Source organism: Poeciliopsis prolifica, unplaced genomic scaffold, assembly GCF_027474105.1.
Source record: "Poeciliopsis prolifica strain line A6 unplaced genomic scaffold, Auburn_PproV2 SCAFFOLD082, whole genome shotgun sequence".
NCBI lineage: Eukaryota > Metazoa > Chordata > Actinopteri > Cyprinodontiformes > Poeciliidae > Poeciliopsis > Poeciliopsis prolifica.
The window spans coordinates 932,501-956,847 of NW_026562457.1; the positions used below are offsets into that span (position 1 = coordinate 932,501).

Sequence of the window (24,347 nt, forward strand, 5' to 3'; positions counted from 1 at the left end):
AGAGAAAATAGGTTTTTTTCCACAAGACCTCTAATTTGTTTTGGAGGTCTTTATTATTGCTGAAGACCTCCAATTTGTTATGACTGTGTTATGACATCACATGACACAATCACTTCAGTGATGTCACAAGTAGTTGTAATAACTGTTTCCTGGTTTCTGATGTTTCGTCTAAATTTTCTGTTTTTATTTTTTCAGGAATCGTCGCGTTTGGTGGGTAAAGAGAAAAACACGAAACCCTGATCAAGTTAAACTTTGAGTCCAGATCATTTTTATCTTTCATTTTTATATTTCAGTCTCAGAAATCTTGCATAGAAATATTTTTCTGCTCCTTTGACTTTTATGTTTTATTTTAGTTCAGCTCTTTAGTTTATTTAGTTTTATTGTTTGTTATGTTTCCTCGTTTCCAATCATCTGTTTCTTCTTCACTGATCAACTCAGTAAAAATAAACTTAAATAAACTTATTCTCAGTTCCTCTCAGTAAATCTCATTATTTTCTGTTTGCCACTGAAATCATTTCAATAACCAGAGCAGTGAAGGAAGCATCATGCTGAGGGACGCTGTCCATGTGAGGACGGATCTGTGGCCCTCGAAACGTCCTGCAGCAGGTCAATCGTTACGTCAACTTGTGGAAACACAGCTGGAGGTCAAAGGTCAAAAGGTGAAGCCGCTCCATCCTGTAACGCTACAGAAAATCATCTAAATAAATATTTAAGGCTCCAGCTGCCGCAGAATTATTTACAAACTCCTTAATAACCTGGAGGTCAAAGGTCATGCTGACATGACAGCTAACATCATTGAGCAGGTTCGAGCTCAGGATCACATGAATGAACCACTGGGCTTCAGGTTTTAAATAGGACATGTGGTCAGAAAAGACCAAACAAAATGTAAGAAACCAGTTGATCCAGTGGACAGGGGGGGCAGCCCTGGTGTCCTGCAACTGCTGGACGTCTCCCTGGTCCAAGGATCACCTCCGACTGCAGTCAGGTTCTCCAGAGTCCTGCTAATGACGTCATTATTTGACTCAGGTGTGTGGAAGTGGCCCAGCCCTGATCTAAAGGAACATTTCAGTTCAAGTTTAGTTTGCGCTGAACACGCCCTTTTTGTCCACCAGAGGGCGATGCAGGCTCAGTGAGTAGAGTCGTGCTTCTTTAGTTTTAACCCTACAGCTGCATACAATGTAATTAACTGTAAATTAATTAACTTTATTCACAAGATGTAACAGCTGCGTTATATTCAAACCTCTAAATTAGAATGAAACTTTTCTAAACGTCTTTTAACCTTCAGGTTTTCTATTGGAGCTCAGCGAGTCACATGACCGGAAATGAACAAGTCGGTTTTTCACAAATTTTTTAGACTAATTTTGCTCATTTATCTTTATTTTGTGATGCAAAACAACAGAAGTGATTTGCAAACTAGACTTTCTTCTCACCGTGTTTGATTCATGAGATAAAATGTGACATTTTTCCGAACTGTGAGTGAAACTGGAATGGTCCGGATTCCACTGGTTTCCTCCCCAGAGGTGCAGCTGATAATGCTGTTTGGTGTTTAAGTGGATGGTATCTGCCCTGTTATCTGCCCCTCTGCCCCATTATCTGCCCCACTGCCCCGTTATCTGCCCCACTGCCCCGTTATCTGCCCCACTGCCCCGTTATCTGTCCCACTGCCCCGTTATCTGCCCCTCTGCCCCATTATCTGCCCCACTGCCCCGTTATCTGCCCCACTGCCCTTATCTGCCCCACTGCCCCGTTATCTGTCCCACTGCCCCGTTATCTGCCCCTCTGCCCCATTATCTGCCCCACTGCCCCGTTATCTGTCCCACTGCCCCGTTATCTGCCCCTCTGCCCCATTATCTGCCCCACTGCCCCGTTATCTGCCCCACTGCCCCGTTATCTGCCCCACTGCCCCGTTATCTGTCCCACTGCCCCGTTATCTGTCCCACTGCCCCGTTATCTGCCCCACTGCCCCGTTATCTGCCCCACTGCCCCGTTATCTGTCCCACTGCCCCGTTATCTGCCCCTCTGCCCCATTATCTGCCCCACTGCCCCGTTATCTGCCCCACTGCCCCGTTATCTGTCCCACTGCCCCGTTATCTGTCCCACTGCCCCGTTATCTGCCCCTCTGCCCCATTATCTGCCCCACTGCCCGTTATCTGCCCCACTGCCCGTTATCTGCCCCACTGCCCGTTATCTGTCCCACTGCCCCGTTATCTGCCCCTCTGCCCCATTATCTGCCCCACTGCCCGTTATCTGCCCCACTGCCCCGTTATCTGCCCCACTGCCCCGTTATCTGTCCCACTGCCCCGTTATCTGCCCCTGCTGCCCGTATCTGCCCCCCCCCCGTTATCTGCCCCACTGCCCCGTTATCTGCCCCACTGCCCCGTTATCTGCCCCACTGCCCCGTTATCTGCCCACTGCCCCGTTATCTGTCCCACTGCCCCGTTATCTGCCCCTCTGCCCCATTATCTGCCCCACTGCCCCGTTATCTGTCCCACTGCCCCGTTATCTGCCCCACTGCCCCGTTATCTGCCCCACTGCCCCGTTATCTGCCCACTGCCCCGTTATCTGCCCCCTGCCCCTTATCTGCCCCACTGCCCCGTTATCTGCCCCACTGCTGCCCCGTTATCTGCCCACTGCCCCGTTATCTGTCCCACTGCCCCGTTATCTGCCCCCTGCCCCGTTATCTGCCCCACTGCCCCGTTATCTGCCCCACTGCCCCGTTATCTGCCCCACTGCCCCGTTATCTGTCCCACTGCCCCATTATCTGCCCCACTGCCCCGTTATCTGCCCCACTGCCCGTTATCTGCCCCACTGCCCCGTTATCTGCCCCACTGCCCCGTTATCTGTCCCACTGCTCCGTTATCTGTCCCACTGCCCCGTTATCTGCCCCACTGCCTTGTTATCTGCCCCACTGCCCTGTTATCTGCCCCACTGCCCCGTTATCTGCCCACTGCCCCGTTATCTGCCCCACTGCCCTTTATCTGCCCCACTGCCCCGTTATCTGCCCCACTGCCCCGTTATCTGTCCCACTGCTCCGTTATCTGTCCCACTGCCCCGTTATCTGCCCCACTGCCCTGTTATCTGCCCCACTGCCTTGTTATCTGCCCCACTGCCCTGTTATCTGCCCCACTGCCCCGTTATCTGTCCCACTGCTGTTATCTGTCCCACTGCCCCGTTATCTGCCCACTGCCCTGTTCTGCCCCACTGCCTTGTTTATCTGCCCCACTGCCTTGTTATCTGCCCCACTGCCCTGTTATCTGCCCACTGCCCCGTTATCTGCCCCACTGCCCCGTTATCTGCCCCACTGCCCCATTATCTGCCCCACAGCCCTGTTATCTGCCCCCTGTTTTTGGCTTAATGGTGTAAATTTAAAGCTGAAATGAGGAATCGGGTCCGGTTGAGACGTCGGGTCACATGTTCTCATCTCTTTGCAATGAATTAATTAATCTGTAATTATAAATATTCAATAATCTCACATTTTACCAAAGACTTTTTTTTACGTTTATTTAATCTCATTTCTTTCTACTGGAGTAAAAATTTTGAAGCAAAGATTTTGAATGAATGTTCTCCAACCAACCAACACTGATAATAAATAAAGTCTTTTAATGTCAGTTCTGTTGATATATCCAGAGTACAGACAGATAAATACAAGAACAACATCCACTTCCTGTTTTCATTCAAGTACAACAAACACTTCAGTGCTTTCTGAGCCGTTGGAAGATTTCTAATTTAACAGCATGGACGTTCACTGGAAGAATACCATCATGCAGGTCAGGATATTGCAGAGAACTTTGGCTTAAAAACAACGACGATAGTTTAAGTAGCAGACCTGAACGCAGCACAACGTCCTGGGTGTGCAGACCGGCCGCTCGGCTCGGCCGATCAGGAGCTGCCCGAGTTACATTCAGCAGTCAGACGGAGAGAACGTGGCTGGAACCAACGCCGCTACCAATCAGAGACGACCCGCACAGGAAACAGAAACCTGCTGCTCTATGGAATGCTTTTATTTTGAAAAAATCCACTGCTTTCGGCTTTCTGGCCTCACAAACCGACACGTTTCAGTCAAAAACTCGATCGCGTTAACGAGTTCTTCCTCTATTGCTAAACTCGACCCATTGATTATTGAGTATAAAAATATTACTAACAGGTTTCTAAACCATCTGGACACCAGGAAGCCCCGCCCACTGACCTCTGAACTCTACAGGATGGAATCAGGAACGAAGAGCTTCTGATCAGACGGCGACACGATCAGATTAACAGTCAGGATGCTGGAAAACCCAGAGAGACCGGACAGGGAGAGCATGCAATCTGCCCCGTTACCTGCCCCACTGCGCAGCTATCTGCCCCATTGCACAGCTATCTGCCCCACTGCACAGCTATCTACCCCACTGCGCAGCTATCTACCCCACTGCGCAGCTATCTGCCCCACTGCGCAGCTATCTGCCCCACTGCGCAGCTATCTGCCCCACTGCACAGCTATCTGCCCCACTGCGCAGCTATCTGCCCCACTGCGCAGCTATCTACCCCACTGCGCAGCTATCTACCCCACTGCGCAGCTATCTGCCCCACTGCGCAGCTATCTGCCCACTACTGCGCAGCTATCTACCCCACTGCGCAGCTATCTACCCCACTGCGCAGCTATCTGCCCCACTGCACAGCTATCTGCCCCACTGCGCAGCTATCTACCCCACTGCGCAGCTATCTACCCCACTGCGCAGCTATCTGCCCCACTGCACAGCTATCTGCCCCACTGCGCAGCTATCTACCCCACTGTACAGCTATCTGCCCGTTATCTGCCCCATCATATCAATCTGTACCTGGGAATCCAGCTGGTTTACTGTAAATTTTGTCACTGAGTTTCATCGTAACAGAAACATTAACACAGGAAGCAGCAGAGAACTTTCACAATAAGAGTCCAGATGGCTTCGTCCAGCAGAAATGTTATTAACCAGATGTGGAACGCACCTGGTCGTTCCACCTGGTGACAGGCCAGAAACCCGTTAGCAGTTAACGAGCTAAACGCTAACCTGGACCTGTTCCGCTGTCAGGTCATGTGACCTGGAACTGGAACCAGGTGACTGGTTCCTGGAATCACCTGTCAGGGACCCGTTCCACCTGCAATGTGACATCATCATGATGATGTCATAAGCTGGAGATGATGCTCCTGGTCTGCCATGTTTGGATTTTAAGTCTTGGAAGACAGAAGCTGATTGGTTTGTTTCTGAAACATGCTGCCCTCTGATTGTCGGTAGCTGCTATGATTCATTATTGCATCGTCTGTAAACAAGTTTTCTTCACATTCCGGTCATCTGTAGTGTTTTCTTTGTTTCACCTCAGTAGTCTCAGCGCCTTCAAAGTAAAATGTCACTTCCTGTGGTCATTTTCCGTTCAGATGGCTCCGCCTCCTTCAGTGTCAGAAGAGCAGACTCCGCCTCCGCGTCGGGCTGGTAGCTGCTAACAGAAAACGTTTCAACATCACAAACCTAAAGCTGACACTTCTGATTCCTGGTGACCTGCTTCACCTCTGACCCTCACTGCTCTGATGTTTTACTGAAAGGTCTAACGGTGTCCGTTGGACCAGGTTAAAGTTCTGCAACCGGAACAGATCGGACCTGATCTTCCAGAACCAAAGTTCGGAGGAATCTGGTTTGTGTTTGAGGTTCTACCAGAACCATGTTTCCCTCAGGAACCTCAGGCTACCTGGTGAACACCGCTAATGCTAAAGTGCTATACCAACATGCTATATGGCAGAAGCTAATGCTAAACGCTAACTCAACCATGTTGACACCGACCATAAGTGGTGGGCACTGCTAGCTAAAGAGCTAGCTGCACACTAATTATAATCATATGAATGCTAAAGCACAAAGCTAAAAATTAGCTCTGCTGTTAGCAGAAGTAGCGCCCAATCCAAACGGGACCCCCAGGTGTTGACGGTTACCTGGATCAGGAGCTGCCGGCGGCCTCACGCTCTCCTTCTCCAGCTGGATCTCCGACAGACTGAAGATGGACGCCGCTGAAACGCAACCATGTGACCTTAGTGACATCACAGACAGGAACGGTGTCCAAGGTTCCACTTACTGTCAGGAAGTGATGTCACTCTGTTTCCAAGGTTACTGAAGTAGCGATGTTTCATGGCCTCGTCAGCAGAGATCCTTTTCTTCCCTTCAAACTAAAGTTCAAACACTCATCAGAGCTGCTTCAGCTGTTACCATAGAAACACTGAGGCATTCACTGACCTGCAGGAACTTTGACAGCAGCTCCACTCCTTCACTGCTGAGCCTGGACACAGAGAGGAGGATGATCTCAGCTATCTGAGGGTACCAGCAGGTATTTCAGGGTGTCTGAGTATACCCCAGAAATCACAGAAATACCTGTGGGTATTACTGGGGTATCTGGGTGTACCTGGGAGTATATATGGGCATACCTGAGGGTATTTCTGGTATGTCTGGGCGTACCTGGGGTATTTCTGGTGTACCTGGGGGCATTTCTGGGGTATTTAGGAATACCTGTGGGTATTACTGGGGTATCTGGGTGTACCTGGGAGTATATATGGACGTACCTGAGGGTATTTCTGGGGTATTTCTGGTATGTCTGGACGTACCTGAGGATATTTCTGGAGTATCTGGGCATACCTGAGGGTATTTCTGGGGTATTTGGGTGTACTTGGGGGTATTTCTGGATATCTGGGCGTACCTGGGGGTATTTCTGGGTATCTGGGGGCATTTCTGAGCATACCTTGGGGTATTTCTGGGGTATCTGCGCGTACGGGGGCATTTTTGAGCGTACCTCTGGGTATTTCTGGGCGTACCTGGGGGTGTGGCTGTTCAGCCTCTCGGCTCGGTACTGGGGAAGTTGAAAGCCAGGAACTCCTGGTTGGAACTGATTCCAGGCCAGCTTCGCTCTCTGGGCGTTCCTGCAGACGAAAACAATATTCAGTCAACAACAATGCCGGATACAGATTGGCTCTCGATGATGGAAGCTGATTGGTTAATACCCAACAGCTTGAAGATGAAGTGAAGCTCCTCCTCAACTGTAGAGCCAGGAAAGAGAGGGCGACCCGTCACCATCTCATAGAAGATACACCCAACACCCCTGGAGACACAAGCGGGTAGAGACGGGTGGAAACGGCTTGTAGGAGGCTGAAGGTCCGAACTGTCCCCTTAATTCAAAACCAGAACCCAGAAGGTACAAACAAAGAGTTTCTATTTCAGGTCGCTGTCCCTGAGGGCTGGTACCAGAACCGACAACCAGCGCCCCTGGAGTCTGGAAGGGACACCCAGTGTATGTCAACCGTCCATCAACAGGACAACCAACCATGGAGACACAACCACCACTAACACCAGATGAGAGACCAAGAAACCCAACCGACATGTTTCTGGACAGAACCAAGAGGGAACCCAGAGAGAACCCAAACAAAACCCAGAGAGAGAACCCGCGCGTGTGCTGGGAGAACATGCAAATTCTATGCAGAGACTTTGTTGCTCCAAGCAGTCCGATCTGAGAACCGGAACCAGAACCGTACCACATGTCGATGTGGGTGGAGTAGTCGGTGCTGCCCAGCAGGATGTCCGGCGGCCGGTACCACAGCGTCACCACCTCATTGGAGTACGTTTTTGTTGGGATGGACTTGGCTCGGGCCAAACCTGAAGGACGCCAAGAACTAAGGTCAGATCAGAGCAGGACCAGAACCAGAATTAGAACCAGAAGAGAATTCACCAAAGTCGGCCAGCTTGAGCTCCCCTCGCTCGTTGATCAGCAGGTTCTGGGCTTCAGGTCTCGGTGGAGAACTTTCCTCCGGTGACAGTAGGACAAACCGCGGAGCAACTGGAAGAGAAACAACTGAGACAGAAAGACCAATGAGCTGGTTCTACTGGGTCTAATGTACCATCCATCCATCCACCATCCATCCATCCATCCATCAACCATCCATCCATCCATCCATCCATCCCTCCATCAACCATCCATCCATCCATCCATCCATCCTTCCATCAACCATCCATCAACCATCCATCCATCATCCATCCATCCATCCATCCACCATCCATCCATCCATCCATCAACCATCCATTCATCCATCCCTCCATCAACCATCCATCAACCATCCATCCATCCATCCATCCATCAACCATCCATCCATCCATCCATCCATCCATCAACCATCCATCCATCCATCCATTAACCATCCATCCATCCATCCATCCATCCACCATCCATCCATCCATCCATCAACCATCCATCCATCATCCATCCAACCATCCATCAACCATCCATCCATCCATCAACCATCCATCCATCCATCCATCCATCCACCATCCATCCATCCATCCATCCATCCATCAACCATCCATCCATCCATCCATCAACCATCCATCCATCCATCCATTAACCATCCATCCATCCATCCATCCATCCATCCATCCATCCATCCATCCACCATCCATCCATCCATCAACCATCCATCCATCCATCAACCATCCATCCCTCCATCAACCATCCATCAACCATCCATCCATCCATCCATTAACCATCCATCCATCCATCCATCAACCATCCATTCATCCATCAACCATCCATCCCTCCATCAACCATCCATCAACCATCCATCCATCCATCCATCCATCCATCAACCATCCATCCATCCATCCATTAACCATCCATCCATCCATCCATCAACCATCCATCCATCCATCAACCATCCATCCATCCATCCATCCCTCCATCAACCATCCATCAACCATCCATCCATCCATCCATCCATCCATCATCCATCCATCCATCCATCCACCATCCATCCATCCATCCATCAACCATCCATCCATCCATCCCTCCATCAACCATCCATCAACCATCCATCCATCCATCCATCCATCAACCATCCATCCATCCATCCATCCATCAACCATCCATCCATCCATCCATTAACCATCCATCCATCCATCCATCCATCCACCATCCATCCATCCATCCATCCACCATCCATCCATCCATCCATCAACCATCCATCCATCCATCATCCATCCAACAACCATCCATCAACCATCCATCCATCCATCAACCATCCATCCATCCATCCATCCACCATCCATCCATCCATCCATCCATCCATCCATCCATCAACCATCCATCATCCATCCTCCATTAACCATCCATCCATCCATCCATCCACCATCCATCCATCCATCAACCATCCATCCATCCATCAACCATCCATCCCTCCATCAACCATCCATCAACCATCCATCCATTCATCCATCAACCATCCATCCCTCCATCAACCATCCATCAACCATCCATCCATCCATCCATCCATCAACCATCCATCCATCCATCCATTAACCATCCATCCATCCATCCATCCACCATCCATCCATCCATCCACCATCCATCCATCCATCCATCCCTCCATCAACCATCCATCAACCATCCATCCATCCATCCATCCATCCATCCATCCATCCATCATCCATCCATCCATCCATCAACCATCCATCCATCCATCAACCATCCATCCATTCATCCATTCATCAACCATCCATCCATCCATCCATCCATCCATTCATCAACCATCCATCCATCCATCCATCATCCATCCATCCATCCGTCTGTCCGTCCATCCATCCATCCATCCATCCATCCATCCATCCATCAACCATCCATCCATCCATCCATCAACCATCCATCAACCATCCATCCATCCATCCATCCATCCATCCATCCATCCATCCATCCATCCATCATCCATCCATCAACCATCCATCCATCCATCCATTCATCAACCATCCATCCATCCATCCATCCATCAACCATCCATCCGTCTGTCCGTCCATCCATCCATCCATCCATCCATCAACCATCCATCCATCCATCCATTAACCATCCATCAACCATCCATCCATCCATCCATCCATCCATCCATCCATCATCCATCCATCCATCAACCATCCATCCATCCATCCATCCATCAACCATCCATCAACCATCCATCCATCCATCCATCCATCCATCAACCATCCATCCATCCATCCATTCATCAACCATCCATCCATCCATCCATCCATCCATCCATCCATCCATCAACCATCCATCCATCCATCCATCATCCATCCATCCATCCGTCTGTCCGTCCATCCATCCATCCATCCATCAATCATCCATCCATCATCCATCCATCCATCCATCAACCATCCATCCATCCATCCATCCCTCCATCATCCATCCATCCATCCAACCATCCAACCCTCCATCATCCATCCATCCATCCGTCTGTCCATCCATCCATTCCTCATCCCTCCATCCCTCCATCCCTCCATCAACCATCCATCCATCCATCAACCATCCATCCATCATCCATCCATCCATCCATCCATCAACCATCCATCCATCCATCCCTCCATCATCCATCCATCCATCCAACCATCCAACCCTCCATCATCCATCCATCCATCCGTCTGTCCATCCATCCATTCCTCATCCCTCCATCCATCCATCCATCCCTCCATCAACCATCCATCCATCCCTCCATCCATCCATCCTTCCATCCCTCCATCATCCATCCATCCAACCATCCATCCATCCATCCCTCCATCAACCATCCATCCATCCGCACCTTGACGTTGTGAACATTGATGACGTTTCCACAGTCGTCCAGGTATTGCTTCAGATCTTTGTCCTGAAATTTAACAATTCAGATAAAGTATTATATGGCCGCCCAACTAACATCAGCTACCCATTACTTTTGCCCGATGGCACCTCCAGCCTGTAGACATTGAACAACAATCTGTTCCAGATTTCCCCTTAAATACCTTTCTATATTCTTCGGACCTAAGACATTAAAAAAGACCACAAAAATCCTTTTTAAAAAAATACAATTACAAACTGGCATGCAGCACATAGCATGTAGCTGAGCGACTAGAGTTATCACAATTTACCCCAATTTGGGGTGATGAAAGGTTCACCCCTGGAAAAAATGATGGAGGATTTAAACTATGGAAAACCAAGGCATTCAGAAAATTAAAAATCTATATGTTGATGACATGTTACTTACTTTTGATCAGCTATGTAAGAAGTATTTAATACCACCGAAACGTTTTTTTAAATACTTGCAGTTGAAAAACTTTATGTCATCCAAACTGAAACAAATAGTTGACATTCAACCCTTAACGAAAATAGAAGAGGTGTGTGTTGGAGACTCAAAAGAGAAAGGTTTTCTTTCTGTGTTCTATAATTTGTTAATGCTTTCCTCTAAGGACTCAGCAATAGATAAGTTAGACGCTTGGAGAAGAGATACTCTGGAAGATATAGATGAGGAAGACTGGAATCAGTTTAAAAGCACAAAACAAACGATAAACACACGATTTAAACTTTTGCAATATAAATGGCTTATGAGAACCATTAAGGTGAAAGTCCCATTGGAGGTTAAAATCTGTGTTCTAGGAATATACCCAGTGGAATTTAAACAATCACAGAGGAAAACTAAATTGATAGACTATGGACTTCTTCAAGCCAGAAGATCTATAGCATTATGCTGGAGGGGCATGGACCCACCCCCTCCCTGGGACTCTGGAAGAAGGAAATTGCAAATTCGCTCGGACTGGAAAAACTAACATGCATCACCAAGGGTAAACAACGGGACTTTGAGAATCTCTGGGAGCCATAAATGAGGACCATAGGGACTGAAGGTGGAACTTATTAGTGGATGTCTTGTCTATGGTTTCTATTCATATATTGTTCTGTTATTCTTCTATGTCTTTTTTCTCTAAAAGTTTTGGATATTTTTGGAACCAAACAAATGCAGGTTTAAAGGGTGAGTGTGGGAGTGAATATAATACATGTTATAATGTTAAGTTTGTTGTGTGTGAATTTGTTGTGCCAAAAAAGAGAAAATTCAATAAAATATATTGGAAAAAATAAAAAATTCAGATAATTCTGGTTAAATAAGGTGACTAATAATCTATAAGCCTATTGATCCAGCGTTTCCTGGTAATGACTCACCAGGTACTCAAAGACCAGCGTGAGGGATTTCTGCGTGTGGATGATGTCATGAAGCGTCACGATGTTGCCGTGTTTCAGGTCCTTCAGCAGAGACACTGCAGGAGAAAAGACACGTCAACCTGCAACACGTCAACCTGGAAAAGCTCAACCATGTTGCTCATTGCTGCAGCCGATTGCAGCCGATTGCAGCCGGTTGCCGCCGGTTGCAGCCGGTTGCAGCCGGTTGCAGCCGGTTGCAGCCGGTTGCTGCCGGTTGCAGCCGGTTGCAGCCGGTTGCAGCCGGTACCTTCTCTGATTGCTGTGCAGGGAGCTCCCTCTTCATGTTCCAGGCGGATCTCTTTCAGGGCAACCAGGTTGTCGGTCAGCTTGCTGCGACCTTTGTACACCGTGGCGTAGGTCCCCTGCAGACAGACAGGTGGCGCTCTGAGCACCTGGACGAGTCGGTTCCTAAACACTCAGACTCACTCTGTGAGCTCACCTCTCCCAGTTTGTCCAGCTTGATGTACGTCTCCAGTTTCCCGAACCCGATCTCCGACTGCACACAGAGAGAGACACGCTGAGCCGACGGCAGCCGGGCATGGCGGCACGGCGCGGCGGAGAGGAAACGTACCAGAGACACTCGGCGGAGCCGCCTGCTGATTGGCTGCTCGAACAGAGCCGGACCAATCACACTGAACTTCTCCAGGTAATCATCAGGAAGACGGATATCTGCCGGCAACGACAGACGCTTGTTGATGTCCTGAAACACGAGAAGAAACGGACTTCACCTGCATCCAGGTATGCTTTTTCTGTCAGAGGTCAGCAGGGGTCAGGAGGTCAAGTTTCTCATAAACTAAACGCTGAACTGCTTATGATAAGGTGTGTTTTAGGTGTTTTGTGTGTCCGGTTCTGGTTCTGGTCCGTTACCTCCGTTGAGATCTTCTTGTTCCTCAGTCGGACTCGGACCGGACTCTGGACATCATCTGAAGACGAAGGGGGATCACTTTCTCCACCAGAGTTCATCTTGATGTCTTCATGAACTATTTCTGAAAGAACCAGCAGAAGTTTCAGACTCGGCTTCAGAACCAGAGCCGCTGGGTTTCTCATGGCCGGTACCGAGTCTGGTGGCCCGATTCAGGTAGGAACTCAGGCTGCGGCCGAGACCGCGGGGCCTCCTCAAGGAGCCGCCGTACGACTGCAGCAACGAGTGGACCGAAGACGACGAGGCCCGGACCTTCAGAGCTGCTGAGGAACGAAGAGTCGGGACCTCTGGGAGAGGAGGAGGAGGAAGATGGAGTGTTAGAAGTGACGCCCTGGAAATCAGATCTAGATGTTAAGCATCTAGAATCCTGAATCTTTCTTTAGCTTCCCTTCATTCATGGGCTAAACCCAGATTATAAACTAGTCTATATATATAATCTAAGGCCCGCCATAGAGACCCGATTGGTCCCAACAGGATCCTTCGGTACCAGAATGTAATGCTGGTCCCTGAATAGGAAGTCACCTGAATCGCTGTGTGATGTCACTTCCTGCGTGTTGGAGTCGTTCAGCGCCCCGGTCCCCGCCGCTGACCCCGCCGCCGATGGCCCCGTCGCTGGCCCTGCCGCCGGCCCCGCCCCTTCCCAGAGTGACAGACAGCTGCCGTTTGAGCTTCCTGATCCGCTCCATGAGGGGGGGTCCGGGCGGCAGGGGCGGGCGAGACGCAGACGGGGGCAGAGCCGTCCACCAGGAGACACCTGGACAGGTAAACACATGGGTAAGCACCAAAACCCAGCTCAGCGACTATCGAGAACTGAGTTAGATTTACTGATATACCCTATGCAGCCCTGAAACAGGCCAGCAGGAAGTGATGTCACCAAACAGCTCAGGTGACCTGATCCTTCCCGTAAGGCTGGCCCAGGTTTTCATGGTTACTCTGTGTGAAAACACGGTCATGGACCTGTGATGCTGAGGTCAACATCTCAGCCAATCAATCAACAGCTTTCGGGATGACGACACAGATCAGTGGATGCTGCTTTCAGAAGGTCCCGAACCTGGCCGGACTCTGAGTGGACCGAGCCTGGTACCGGAAGCTTCGTGTGATTCAGTTTCAGTCAGAAATGAATATTTTTATAAATTATTCCGAAATGTTTTTATTTAGCTCCTTCATTATTAGCGGATGCTGCAGGTAAAACCTTTTCAGCTTGGAACCCAGAACCGAACCGAACCCTAATTCTGCTGCTCGCAGTTAGCCTGCTAGCCCGGCTCCGTCTACCTCCTGAACACCTGCAGCGGGCTTCGTGTTCCTACTGCGCCCCGGTTCGGTAACGGCTGCCGGTTCGGTAACGGCTGCCGGTTCGGTAACGGCTGCCGGGCCGGACGGCCAGGGAACCGGGTCCCGTGCATCCACCCTTCACCCGGTACCTACCGTGAGAGGCGGACCCGGTCCGGCCCGGGTTCTGCGTGGTTCGGTTCAGTCTGAAGGAGGTTCGGGTCGCTCCGTCTCCCAGTAATCCGCCGCCATGTTCCTACTCTCCTGCGTCATGACGTCATCTCACCCCGCCCCCTGCGTGTTTGTAAACAAACTGGTTTTCCGTCTTCAATCTAGAAACTTCATAAAGTCACCAAATGGAGGTACTAACCCTAACCCAAGATCCCTTGTTTTTCTAAGATCATGACTTCATTTTTTGCAGATTCGTTTTTCTTCAGCTTTATAAAGTTGTTGGTGAAATTCTGGTTTTGCTTTTCCAGACATGACAGATATTTTTTTTCACAACAGAATGTTTGTATAAAAAATAAAACAGTTTTCGTATTTTATTCAATTTAACTACAGAAATTATTTATGCGTCAAAAGGATCTTCACAATGATCTGTGATCATCTGTCATCATATTTGACTCAAACATGTTGATGTGACACAAGTGAACGGAAGTGACCGGCGCCCCCTGCAGGCAGGCCGGTATAAATGTTCCAGGTTGGATTCACCTTGAAACCGGACCGGACGGAAACCACTGGCTCCATATTTTATCACACAAAACCAAAGTCCAACAAACTTTATTTACAACAATCTTAACATGAGGAGTATCAATGGGAGGAGCCACCTAATGGCTCTGCCCCTTCCCAACAACAGGAAGTGTTTGAGTCCGTTTCTGTTTACTGTCCCCATAGAAAGAAGTTCATGAGTTTCACTCTGATTGGTTGGAGTTAAAGATCTTAGCCAGTAACGAGACGTTTGATTGGCTCTCCTGCTCCATGAGGCGGGCCTTATTCAGGCGTTTCTGGGTAATGGAGTCCTTCTTCTTCTTCTGGATCTCCTCTTCTGTCTGGCGCTGAGTGAAGTCCCATGTCTTCTCCTCCACCTGAGGACAACACAACGGTTTACCTGTCTGTGTCTCAGATGTTCACCTGTCTGTCAGACCCGTCTGTCTCTACCTGTTCTCTGTCTCTCTGCCGTTTCTTCCTCAGGTGTTCCAGGTGGGCGCTCTTCTCCACGTTGTTCAGGTAGAAGCTGGTCTCCCTCTTGGCCTGAGAGACTTCGGCCCGGAGTCTCTGCTGCAGCACCGTCTGCTCATAGGCCAGCCGCTCGCTCAGATGAGTCCAGTGGAACCTGTGCAGGTACTTCAGAGACAGACAGTCGTCGATTTTTCCAGTTCCAGGCAGGGAACTAGGGAGGGAACTAGGGAGGGAACTAAGGAGGGAACCAGGCGGTACCTTGATGTTCCAGAGGTCAGAGAAGAACCTCTGGCGTTTCTTGGTTCCCATAGGCGTGTTGTGCAGGGAAAGCGCCACCCGCTTCGCCACCCGCTTGTCCCTGAACTCCACCCAACCTTCGGTGAAGTCACACCTCCTGGAGCCGGACTTCTTCTTCTTCCTCCTCACCTGGCGGTCTGCGGGATCAACGCAGCCAGGTTAGGAACAACAACCAGAACCTGCTGCAGCAATAACAGGCTTTTACATCAGAGGAACAAATAATAGATGGATCTGCACCTGCATAATTCACCTGCAAGGAGAAAAATTATGACTACAGTGAGAAACTGAGAGGTTTGGTTAAAGTGGAGGCGAGGTGTTAACGAGTCAAACTTCTGCTTTCTGATTGTTAATCTGAAGTAACGTGGAGGGGAAACCTGAGCTGATCTCTGGCCTGCAGAGCAGAGTGTCGTCTACATAACCATGAAAACTGATGTTTGCAAAATGTGACCAACAGGAAGCATGAAAATATGAAAGGGGCAAAAATCACATGTGGGGAACCCCAAGGCTCAATCCTGGTGCCTTTCCTATTTAATATCTGGGTTGCCACTGGCTCAGGTTATAACGGTAAAATTAGTTACCATGGCGACGCATATGATACACAGCTCTACATTATGATGTTACCAGGTAACTGAACCATCCAATCACTGCACAGAAGCTGAGAACAGGTGGAGATGACAAAACGTTCTCCTGCTGAACAGAGGCTGAACTTATTATTATTGTGGCTGAGTGAAGAAAACCAAAAAACTGCTGAAACACTGATTTTATTTAAATCAAGACAAAGAAAACACTTGGATGGAGGATGTGATCCACAATAACTGGAACATTTATCAATATGTTAGATTATGAGTTTGACGAAATGTAATGTTGATTTCTTGTTTCATAGTTGATAACAGCAGGATGTTCTGATGATGTAAAACTGTATGTGCGTGTGTGTGTGTGTGTGTGTGTGTGTGTGTGTGTGTGTGTGTGTGTGTGTGTGTCGTACCCTCTGGCTGTAGGAAAATGCGTCCGATCTCTCCGTAGGCTGACAGCAGGTTCCTCAGGTGTTTGGGGCGGAGCCTGGGAGGAATGTGGCCCAGGTAGATGATACCTGGAACACACTTCCTCTCCTTCTTTGCCTCATCAGCAGAGGCTGAAGCTCCTTTCTGCTCACTCGCTGCTTCCTCCTCCTCTTCGCTCTGAGTGCTCATCCTCCTCTGCTCCTCTTCCTCCTCTGGACTCTGGCCTGTTGTCTTCCTCTGTTTCTCCTCTTCCTCTCGCCTCTTCATCTCTGTGATCTACAAGCAGAGGAACATGTGACTCCATGTGTCCAATCAAATCAGTGTCATTATCTCAGTAGCGCCGCCTGGTGGAAACCCTGAGTTTAACTGGACGATGCGTAAATATTCCAGACACTAAGAAACCTTTTGATTGATCTCTGATCGTCCAGAAATCATAAAATCAGTTTTTAAACTTGAACAAACAACCTTCCAGTCAACATCCAGTAAAACGTCCTGTTGAACCCTCAGCCTGCAGCGCTTCCTCCAAACTCAACTTCCTGTCGGAAACCGGAAGCTTCCGGTTTCCTCTGCTGCGGTCAGCCTGCTTCTGATCAATAATGACTGATCATCTTACCTGATCAACCAGCCGCAGGTCAAACCTTCATCAACAAACCGATGTGGACTCACATGGAACGACCGTCGCGTCCGACTGACGTCACTGAAGCTGCAACGTAGATTCCTGTTGTGTTTTCAAAATAAAATTAAGCTTAGTAAATAATTTTAATACTTAATTTCCTTTCTGTAGTAATTCTTATTGTTGTGGTTTTATATGTAATATTTAAAATATGTGAATTCAGGAAAACTGCACATTAATTAAACTCGTCAGTTTAATACAGAGATGATACATTTACTGTTGAAAAATGATTTTTAGGAATAGTTTTACTGTTTTTAATGCTTTTTACGTCTGTGAGTAATACACATTTAAACTGAAAGTTCTTCATCCTGTTCTAAAATACATACATTACTGCCAATATTGGTTTTATGAGGTTTACATTTAATTTTACATGTTTCTTCTATATTGATATTTTATTTTTTATTCATATAATTCATTCATATATTTTTTTCACTTTCTAGGATTTGGTTCAAAAAAGATTAGATAACAGAGTAACCTGGATAAAAGATAAATGTTTTTGTCTTTGTTTCCACACTTTTGTTGATTTGAGTTTTATTGTGATAACTGCGCAGTTCTTTCTATTGGTGGAGGGAAGCAGCTCAAAGTCAAACGGACACTTTAGAAAAGTCTCAATTTTTAAAGATGAGAGAAAATTATCTAATCCATGATAATTTTGTAGTAATTTAAATGTTTCACAAAAATTACATTTTTATAATTGTTATCCTTGTTAGATGTCAAACCAAATATTTTAGAAATTAAACAGATTTAAAATCAAAACCCCGGAACTCAGCAGCAAAGCGGAACTCCTGCGGCTTTTATTTTGAAAACTGGAAGCGGAAGTGCAGGGAGGAAGCGGGCTGCTGTGAACGCGGTGAGGATGAGGAGGCCCGTCTCCAGTTTGGGTTTGGGCTCCAGTTTGAAGGGGAAACTGGTGAGAGCTGGTTTCCAGTTCACCACAGACCTGCAGGACCTGAACCCGGAACAGCTGAGCGCAGGTAGAGCGGCCCAATCGCGTCATCTCATGACGTCATAATGCTTTGAGGCATCTCGTTTTTCATACTGAGGCTAAAACTGCTTTTCATCCATAATTAGGTTTTGTCAAAGTAGAAACTAAATAAAGTTTCGGTTAAATTTGTTCTGGGACAGAAATTCTGGAAAATATTTTATAGAAAATTACAATAATTTTTCTATGAAAATATTTTTCTGTTTATAGATATCAGGTTCTGATAACTGATATCTGGTTCTGGTTCTGTGATTGGTCCAGTTTATGGATAAAGACGATTTTTTTTTTCTTCATTCATTAAACCTGAAATGATCAGTGATTGGATTCACCATCAGAAAATGGATCAAATGTGATCAATCAAATTTATTACTGTCAAATATTATTTTTATGTTTTTTACTTTTTTATGCCTAACTCCAAAAAAAATTATGCAAAATATAATTAAAAAAAGACGTTTATTGTTGATGTTTTGATCATCATTATGGACATTTTTCACCTTCTTGCCTTCCACAAATCCTTCTTATAATAATCAAGCATAAAAAACAGTAAACTGTGATTAATTTACTGGAGGTTCTGGTTCTGTTTCATAGTTTCATATTTTTATTTATTAAAATTTTATAGAAAAAGATGCATTTTAATTTTAATTATGTAAATTGAACATTAAAGATGTGTTTTTACTCTAAAGTTAAAATTTTTAAATAAGATTTTCATCTTACTATTTTATTTTCAATAAGTAATTTAAAGCTATTTAATGACATCACACTGCTTTTCTAACTACAGAAATGTAAAATGTTGCTCTGATTTGTCATGTGTGCAGAGGCTGGAGTGTCCCAGCAGGAGGCGCTGGAGGCGCTGCATGCTGCCAGCGCGGGGCACGGCGGTGCCCCCGTGACGGCTCTGGAGCTCCTGCAGAGGGAGGAGGAGTTCAGGAGCATCGTGACGTTCTGCTCCCGGCTGGACGAGGCGCTCGGGGGAGGAGTTCCTGTCGGGAAAGTGACGGAGATCTGCGGAGCTCCAGGAGTTGGGAAAACACAGCTGTGGTCAGAAAACACACACCTGGTGGCGCACACACTGCGGGTCATGACAGGCGTTTCCTCTCATGACCCGGAGCGTGTCTCCGGTTCTGAACATGGCTGGAAGTAACAGCCTGGCAACAATCACCCCCACAGGCTGAGGTCACCAAGGTCACTACTGGAATAGAATAGAATTCAACTTTATTGTCGTTGCATTGTCACATGTACTGAGCAACGAAATGTCGTTTGCATCTATCCAGAAATGCAATACAGGATATAAATATTTATTAACAGTTGTACAAAGATATAAACAGAGAATAATATTGATGTGCGATAAATAAAATGTTTTGTACAGCTATGTACATATTATACAAATTACACAGATTATTCAGAATATACAGGAATATGAAGAATAGATATATATATTAGTTGATGACCTTAGGGTCGCTAAGGTCATTAATGAGCCAGCTGAGGTCACTAATTGGGTCATTGGGGTCAATAGGTGGTAGAGATCAAAGAAGAGTTTGATGAAATATTTAATTTGAATATTTCTGCACCCAACTCGTCCCTAAAGACGCCATGTTTTGGTCCCGTGTCCCAAGCTGTGATTGGCTGATAAGCAGCCAATCAGAAGCCATCGGGTTCATCCTGTGAGCCTCAGCAGGTGATGGCGGCATGAGGTCAGATCCAACGTGGGCACATCCTGTCTGCAGGCCTCTGTGCATGACCACTTCCTGCCCTGTGGGGGGCGCTGCTGCTGTATGAAACATCACCACAAACTGGACCCAGAACCGGGTTCCTCTGAAGAAACGGGTTCATTTCAAATCTGGAACCGGTTCGGAAAGAAACCTTAGACCAGTTTAAGCTGCTGGTTCTGGTTCTGACTGGTCCTGGTTCTGGTTCTGGTTCTGACTGGTTCTGGTTCTGGTTCTGACCGGTCCTGGTTCTGGTTCTGGTTCTGACCGGTCCTGGTTCTGGTTCTGACCGGTCCTGGTTCTGGTTCTGGTTCTGACCGGTCCTGGTTCTGGTTCTGACCGGTCCTGGTTCTGGTTCTGGTTCTGACCGGTCCTGGTTCTGGTTCTGGTTCTGACCGGTTCTGGTTCTGACTGGTTCTGGTTCTGGTTCTGACCGGTCCTGGTTCTGGTTCTGGTTCTGACCGGTCCTGGTTCTGGTTCTGGTTCTGACTGGTTCTGGTTCTGGTTCTGACCGGTCCTGGTTCTGGTTCTGGTTCTGACTGGTTCTGGTTCTGACTGGTTCTGGTTCTGACTGGTTCTGGTTCTGGTTCTGACGGTCCTGGTTCTGGTTCTGGTTCTGACCGGTCCTGGTTCTGGTTCTGGTTCTGACTGGTTCTGGTTCTGGTTCTGACCGGTCCTGGTTCTGGTTCTGGTTCTGACTGGTTCTGGTTCTGGTTCTGACCGGTCCTGGTTCTGGTTCTGGTTCTGACCGGTCCTGGTTCTGGTTCTGGTTCTGACTGGTTCTGGTTCTGGTTCTGACCGGTCCTGGTTCTGGTTCTGGTTCTGACTGGTTCTGGTTCTGACCGGTCCTGGTTCTGGTTCTGACTGGTTCTGGTTCTGGTTCTGACCGGTCCTGGTTCTGGTTCTGGTTCTGACCGGTCCTGGTTCTGGTTCTGGTTCTGACTGGTTCTGGTTCTGGTTCTGACCGGTCCTGGTTCTGGTTCTGGTTCTGACTGGTTCTGGTTCTGACTGGTTCTGGTTCTGACTGGTTCTGGTTCTGGTTCTGACCGGTCCTGGTTCTGGTTCTGGTTCTGACCGGTCCTGGTTCTGGTTCTGGTTCTGACTGGTTCTGGTTCTGGTTCTGACCGGTCCTGGTTCTGGTTCTGGTTCTGACTGGTTCTGGTTCTGGTTCTGACCGGTCCTGGTTCTGGTTCTGGTTCTGACCGGTCCTGGTTCTGGTTCTGGTTCTGACTGGTTCTGGTTCTGGTTCTGACCGGTCCTGGTTCTGGTTCTGGTTCTGACTGGTTCTGGTTCTGACCGGTCCTGGTTCTGGTTCTGACTGGTTCTGGTTCTGGTTCTGACCGGTCCTGGTTCTGGTTCTGGTTCTGACCGGTCCTGGTTCTGGTTCTGGTTCTGACTGGTTCTGGTTCTGGTTCTGACCGGTCCTGGTTCTGGTTCTGGTTCTGACTGGTTCTGGTTCTGGTTCTGACCGGTCCTGGTTCTGGTTCTGGTTCTGACCGGTCCTGGTTCTGGTTCTGGTTCTGACTGGTTCTGGTTCTGGTTCTGACCGGTCCTGGTTCTGGTTCTGGTTCTGACCGGTCCTGGTTCTGGTTCTGGTTCTGACCGGTCCTGGTTCTGGTTCTGGTTCTGGTTCTGACCGGTTCTGGTTCTGGTTCTGCCCAGCCTGCAGCTGGCCGTGGACGTCCAGGTGCCGGCGGTGTTCGGCGGTCTCGGGGGTCAGGTTCTGTTCGTGGACACGGAGGGCGGGTTCCGGGTCCAGAGGCTGGTGGACCTGGCCGGCGCCGCCGTGCGCCGCTTCTCGCTGCTGGCTGAGGATGAGGAGCAGCGTGTTGCCATGGCGACCTTCACCGTGGAGACCATCCTGTCAAACGTCTTCCTGGGTTTCCTGGTTCTGCTGGTTCTGGTTCTGATGGACCCGGTTCCGGCCTCCGCCTTCGGGAGATGCTGTTGCCGTGGTAACCCTGCGGCAGCAGGGCTCTGATTGGCTGTGTTCTCAGGTGCGTTGCCGTGACTACGTGGAGCTGCTGGCCGAGCTGCGTCTGCTGCCCGACTTCCTGTCGGACCGGCCGAGGCTCCGCCTCCTCGTCATCGACAGCGTGGCGTTCCCGTTCTTGCGTCTCCATGACGATCTGTCCCGGAGGACACGCCTCCTCCAGGGCGTCGGCCTGCGGCTTATCGCCGCGGCGACGGGCCACAACATCGCCGTGGTGACCACCAACCACACCACCACGCGGCTGCGCGGCGGCCGGGCGCGGCCGGCGCCGGCGCTCGGCGACATCTGGGGCCACGCCCCCTCCGTCAGGCTCCTCCTCCGGTGGGAGGAGTCACGGCGCATGGCCTCCATCCTCAAATCCCCGGGTCACATGGACTCCAGCGTCCAATACCAGATCACCTGCCAGGGCTTCAGGGACGCGGACCAATCAGAACAGCCGCAGAGCAAAAGGCCTCGAACTCAGACCGACCAATCGGCTTCCAGCAGGAAAAACACTGTGACATGATTAAAGCCAATCGGAGATGAGAGCCTGAAGTTCAGTCTGCACTTCTGCTCTCTGCTGGCTTCTCATTGGCTGAGAGGAACTCACAGGTGCTCCTGTGCAGGTGTGTTTGCTGCTTTTACCTGCGCTGCTCTAGTTTAGCCCCGCCCCCAGCGTGATGTCACTCAGGTGAGGCTGCAGCAAATCCAGACAAAGAAACTTTAACCAGATCCTGGAGCTGCAGGCGTCCAGGTGTGTCCAGCTGCTCCTCCTGGCCTCCATCACCTGTCTGTCACCTTGGAAACTGAGTTTCTCTGGATGTTTGGTTGAAGAATAAATCCACGATTTTCTACAAATCTCCTGGTTTAACTCACTGGACGCAGATTTCTTATTGTTTTTTTATAAAGTGAAAAGTCTTTGTTAAGGGAATGTATATTTGCTTTATTAAAGGAAGAAAATGATTTTCTGTTTTCATAATAGTAATGACACTTTTGATTTGAGACTCACTCACCTTACAGAAGGCAAAAATAGTAAATCGGTGAACGTGTTCAGTATTTAATTGTGTTTTCAGCAATAAAAACATGATTTGAGTAACTTCATGTTCAACAAATAAATAAAAATCTGGGAAAATAAATTCTGCTTTTGGGAGGATCTGATTCTGCTTACAATGAAATTAAAAATATACTTATTAATAAAAGAGAAATATTTTTGATTTATTTTCTGATGCGGCTCAAAGACTGATGAAGGTCTAAAAACAAACATCTGAATGTTACTTCTGGGGTCAGAGGTCAAGCTTTTGTTTAACATTAAAAATGATCAAACAGCCTGTTTATGGTTTATGAGCTGAAAATAGTTTTATTGAACCTAATAAAACCAAAAGCTGTAAAAACATTAATTATTCTCTATTGGTAATATATATAAATTAATCAATAATAATAAACACAGATTTTTACTATAAATAAATTTCAGCAGCCTGGTGGTCCAAAGAGCCGGTTCTGTTCGTCAGCAGATCCGGTTCTCCTGAAAGAGTTCCCGGAAATGTCTGAGGTTCTGTTGACTGCTGGTTCAGGTTCTGTCAGAGAGTCAAGCCCCGCCCCTCCGACAATTTCCATAATTAATGAACAATCATTCCCACGTGACGTCACCAGAGTCCTCAGGAGCAGGAATCCTGCAGCTCCGCAGACCGAGCGGGTCCTCACAGTGGACACACACTCATAGACAGAGACACACACTCATAGACAGAGACACACACTCATAGACAGACACACACACACACTCATAGACAGAGACACACACATAGACAGAGACACACACACACTCATAGACAGACACACACACTCATAGACAGAGACACACACTCATAGACAGAGACACACACACACTCATAGACAGAGACACACACTCATAGACAGAGACACACACTCATAGACAGACACACACACACACACACTCATAGACAGAGACACACACATAGACAGAGACACACACACACTCATAGACAGAGACACACACTCATAGACAGAGACACACACTCATAGACAGAGACACACACATAGACAGAGACACACACCACTCATAGACAGAGACACACACACACATAGACAGACACACACACACACTCATAGACAGAGACACACACATAGACAGAGACACACACACACTCATAGACAGAGACACACACACTCATAGACAGAGACACACACTCATAGACAGAGACACACACACACACTCATAGACAGAGACACACACACACTCATAGACAGAGACACACACTCATAGACAGAGACACACACACACTCATAGACAGAGACACACAC

At 48.2% G+C, this 24,347-nt stretch overlaps 3 protein-coding genes across 3 annotated transcripts; 1 reads left to right on the forward strand and 2 right to left on the reverse strand.

Annotated features, from left to right (window-relative positions):
- Positions 1-4,221: 4,221 nt before the first annotated feature.
- Positions 4,222-13,179, reverse strand: LOC129352998 (cyclin-dependent kinase 16-like). The gene is given in 17 exon segments (XM_055022209.1): positions 4,222-5,448; positions 5,936-6,010; positions 6,076-6,166; positions 6,234-6,276; positions 6,806-6,851; positions 6,854-6,910; positions 6,992-7,089; positions 7,520-7,640; positions 7,714-7,761; positions 7,764-7,836; positions 10,604-10,666; positions 11,989-12,083; positions 12,275-12,389; positions 12,467-12,523; positions 12,599-12,727; positions 12,895-13,013; positions 13,084-13,179. Coding segments are annotated over 16 exon segments (1,245 nt in total). The 5' UTR covers positions 12,991-13,013; positions 13,084-13,179; the 3' UTR covers positions 4,222-5,410.
- A 1,803-nt stretch (positions 13,180-14,982) lies between these two features.
- Positions 14,983-17,402, reverse strand: abt1 (activator of basal transcription 1). The gene is made up of 5 exons (XM_055022185.1): positions 17,309-17,402; positions 16,680-16,971; positions 15,656-15,831; positions 15,377-15,562; positions 14,983-15,303 (listed from the first exon to the last, which is right to left on the reverse strand). The coding sequence occupies exons 2-5, from the start codon at positions 16,960-16,962 to the stop codon at positions 15,130-15,132; spliced, it is 819 nt and encodes a 272-aa protein (XP_054878160.1). The 5' UTR covers positions 16,963-16,971; positions 17,309-17,402; the 3' UTR covers positions 14,983-15,129.
- An 800-nt stretch (positions 17,403-18,202) lies between these two features.
- On the forward strand, positions 18,203-23,164 carry LOC129352980 (DNA repair protein RAD51 homolog 3-like). Its single transcript, XM_055022187.1, has 4 exons — positions 18,203-18,342; positions 19,166-19,388; positions 21,719-21,944; positions 22,054-23,164. Exons 1-4 carry the CDS (start codon positions 18,225-18,227, stop codon positions 22,552-22,554), a joined length of 1,068 nt encoding a protein of 355 aa, XP_054878162.1. The 5' UTR covers positions 18,203-18,224; the 3' UTR covers positions 22,555-23,164.
- The last annotated feature ends 1,183 nt before the right edge of the window (positions 23,165-24,347 follow it).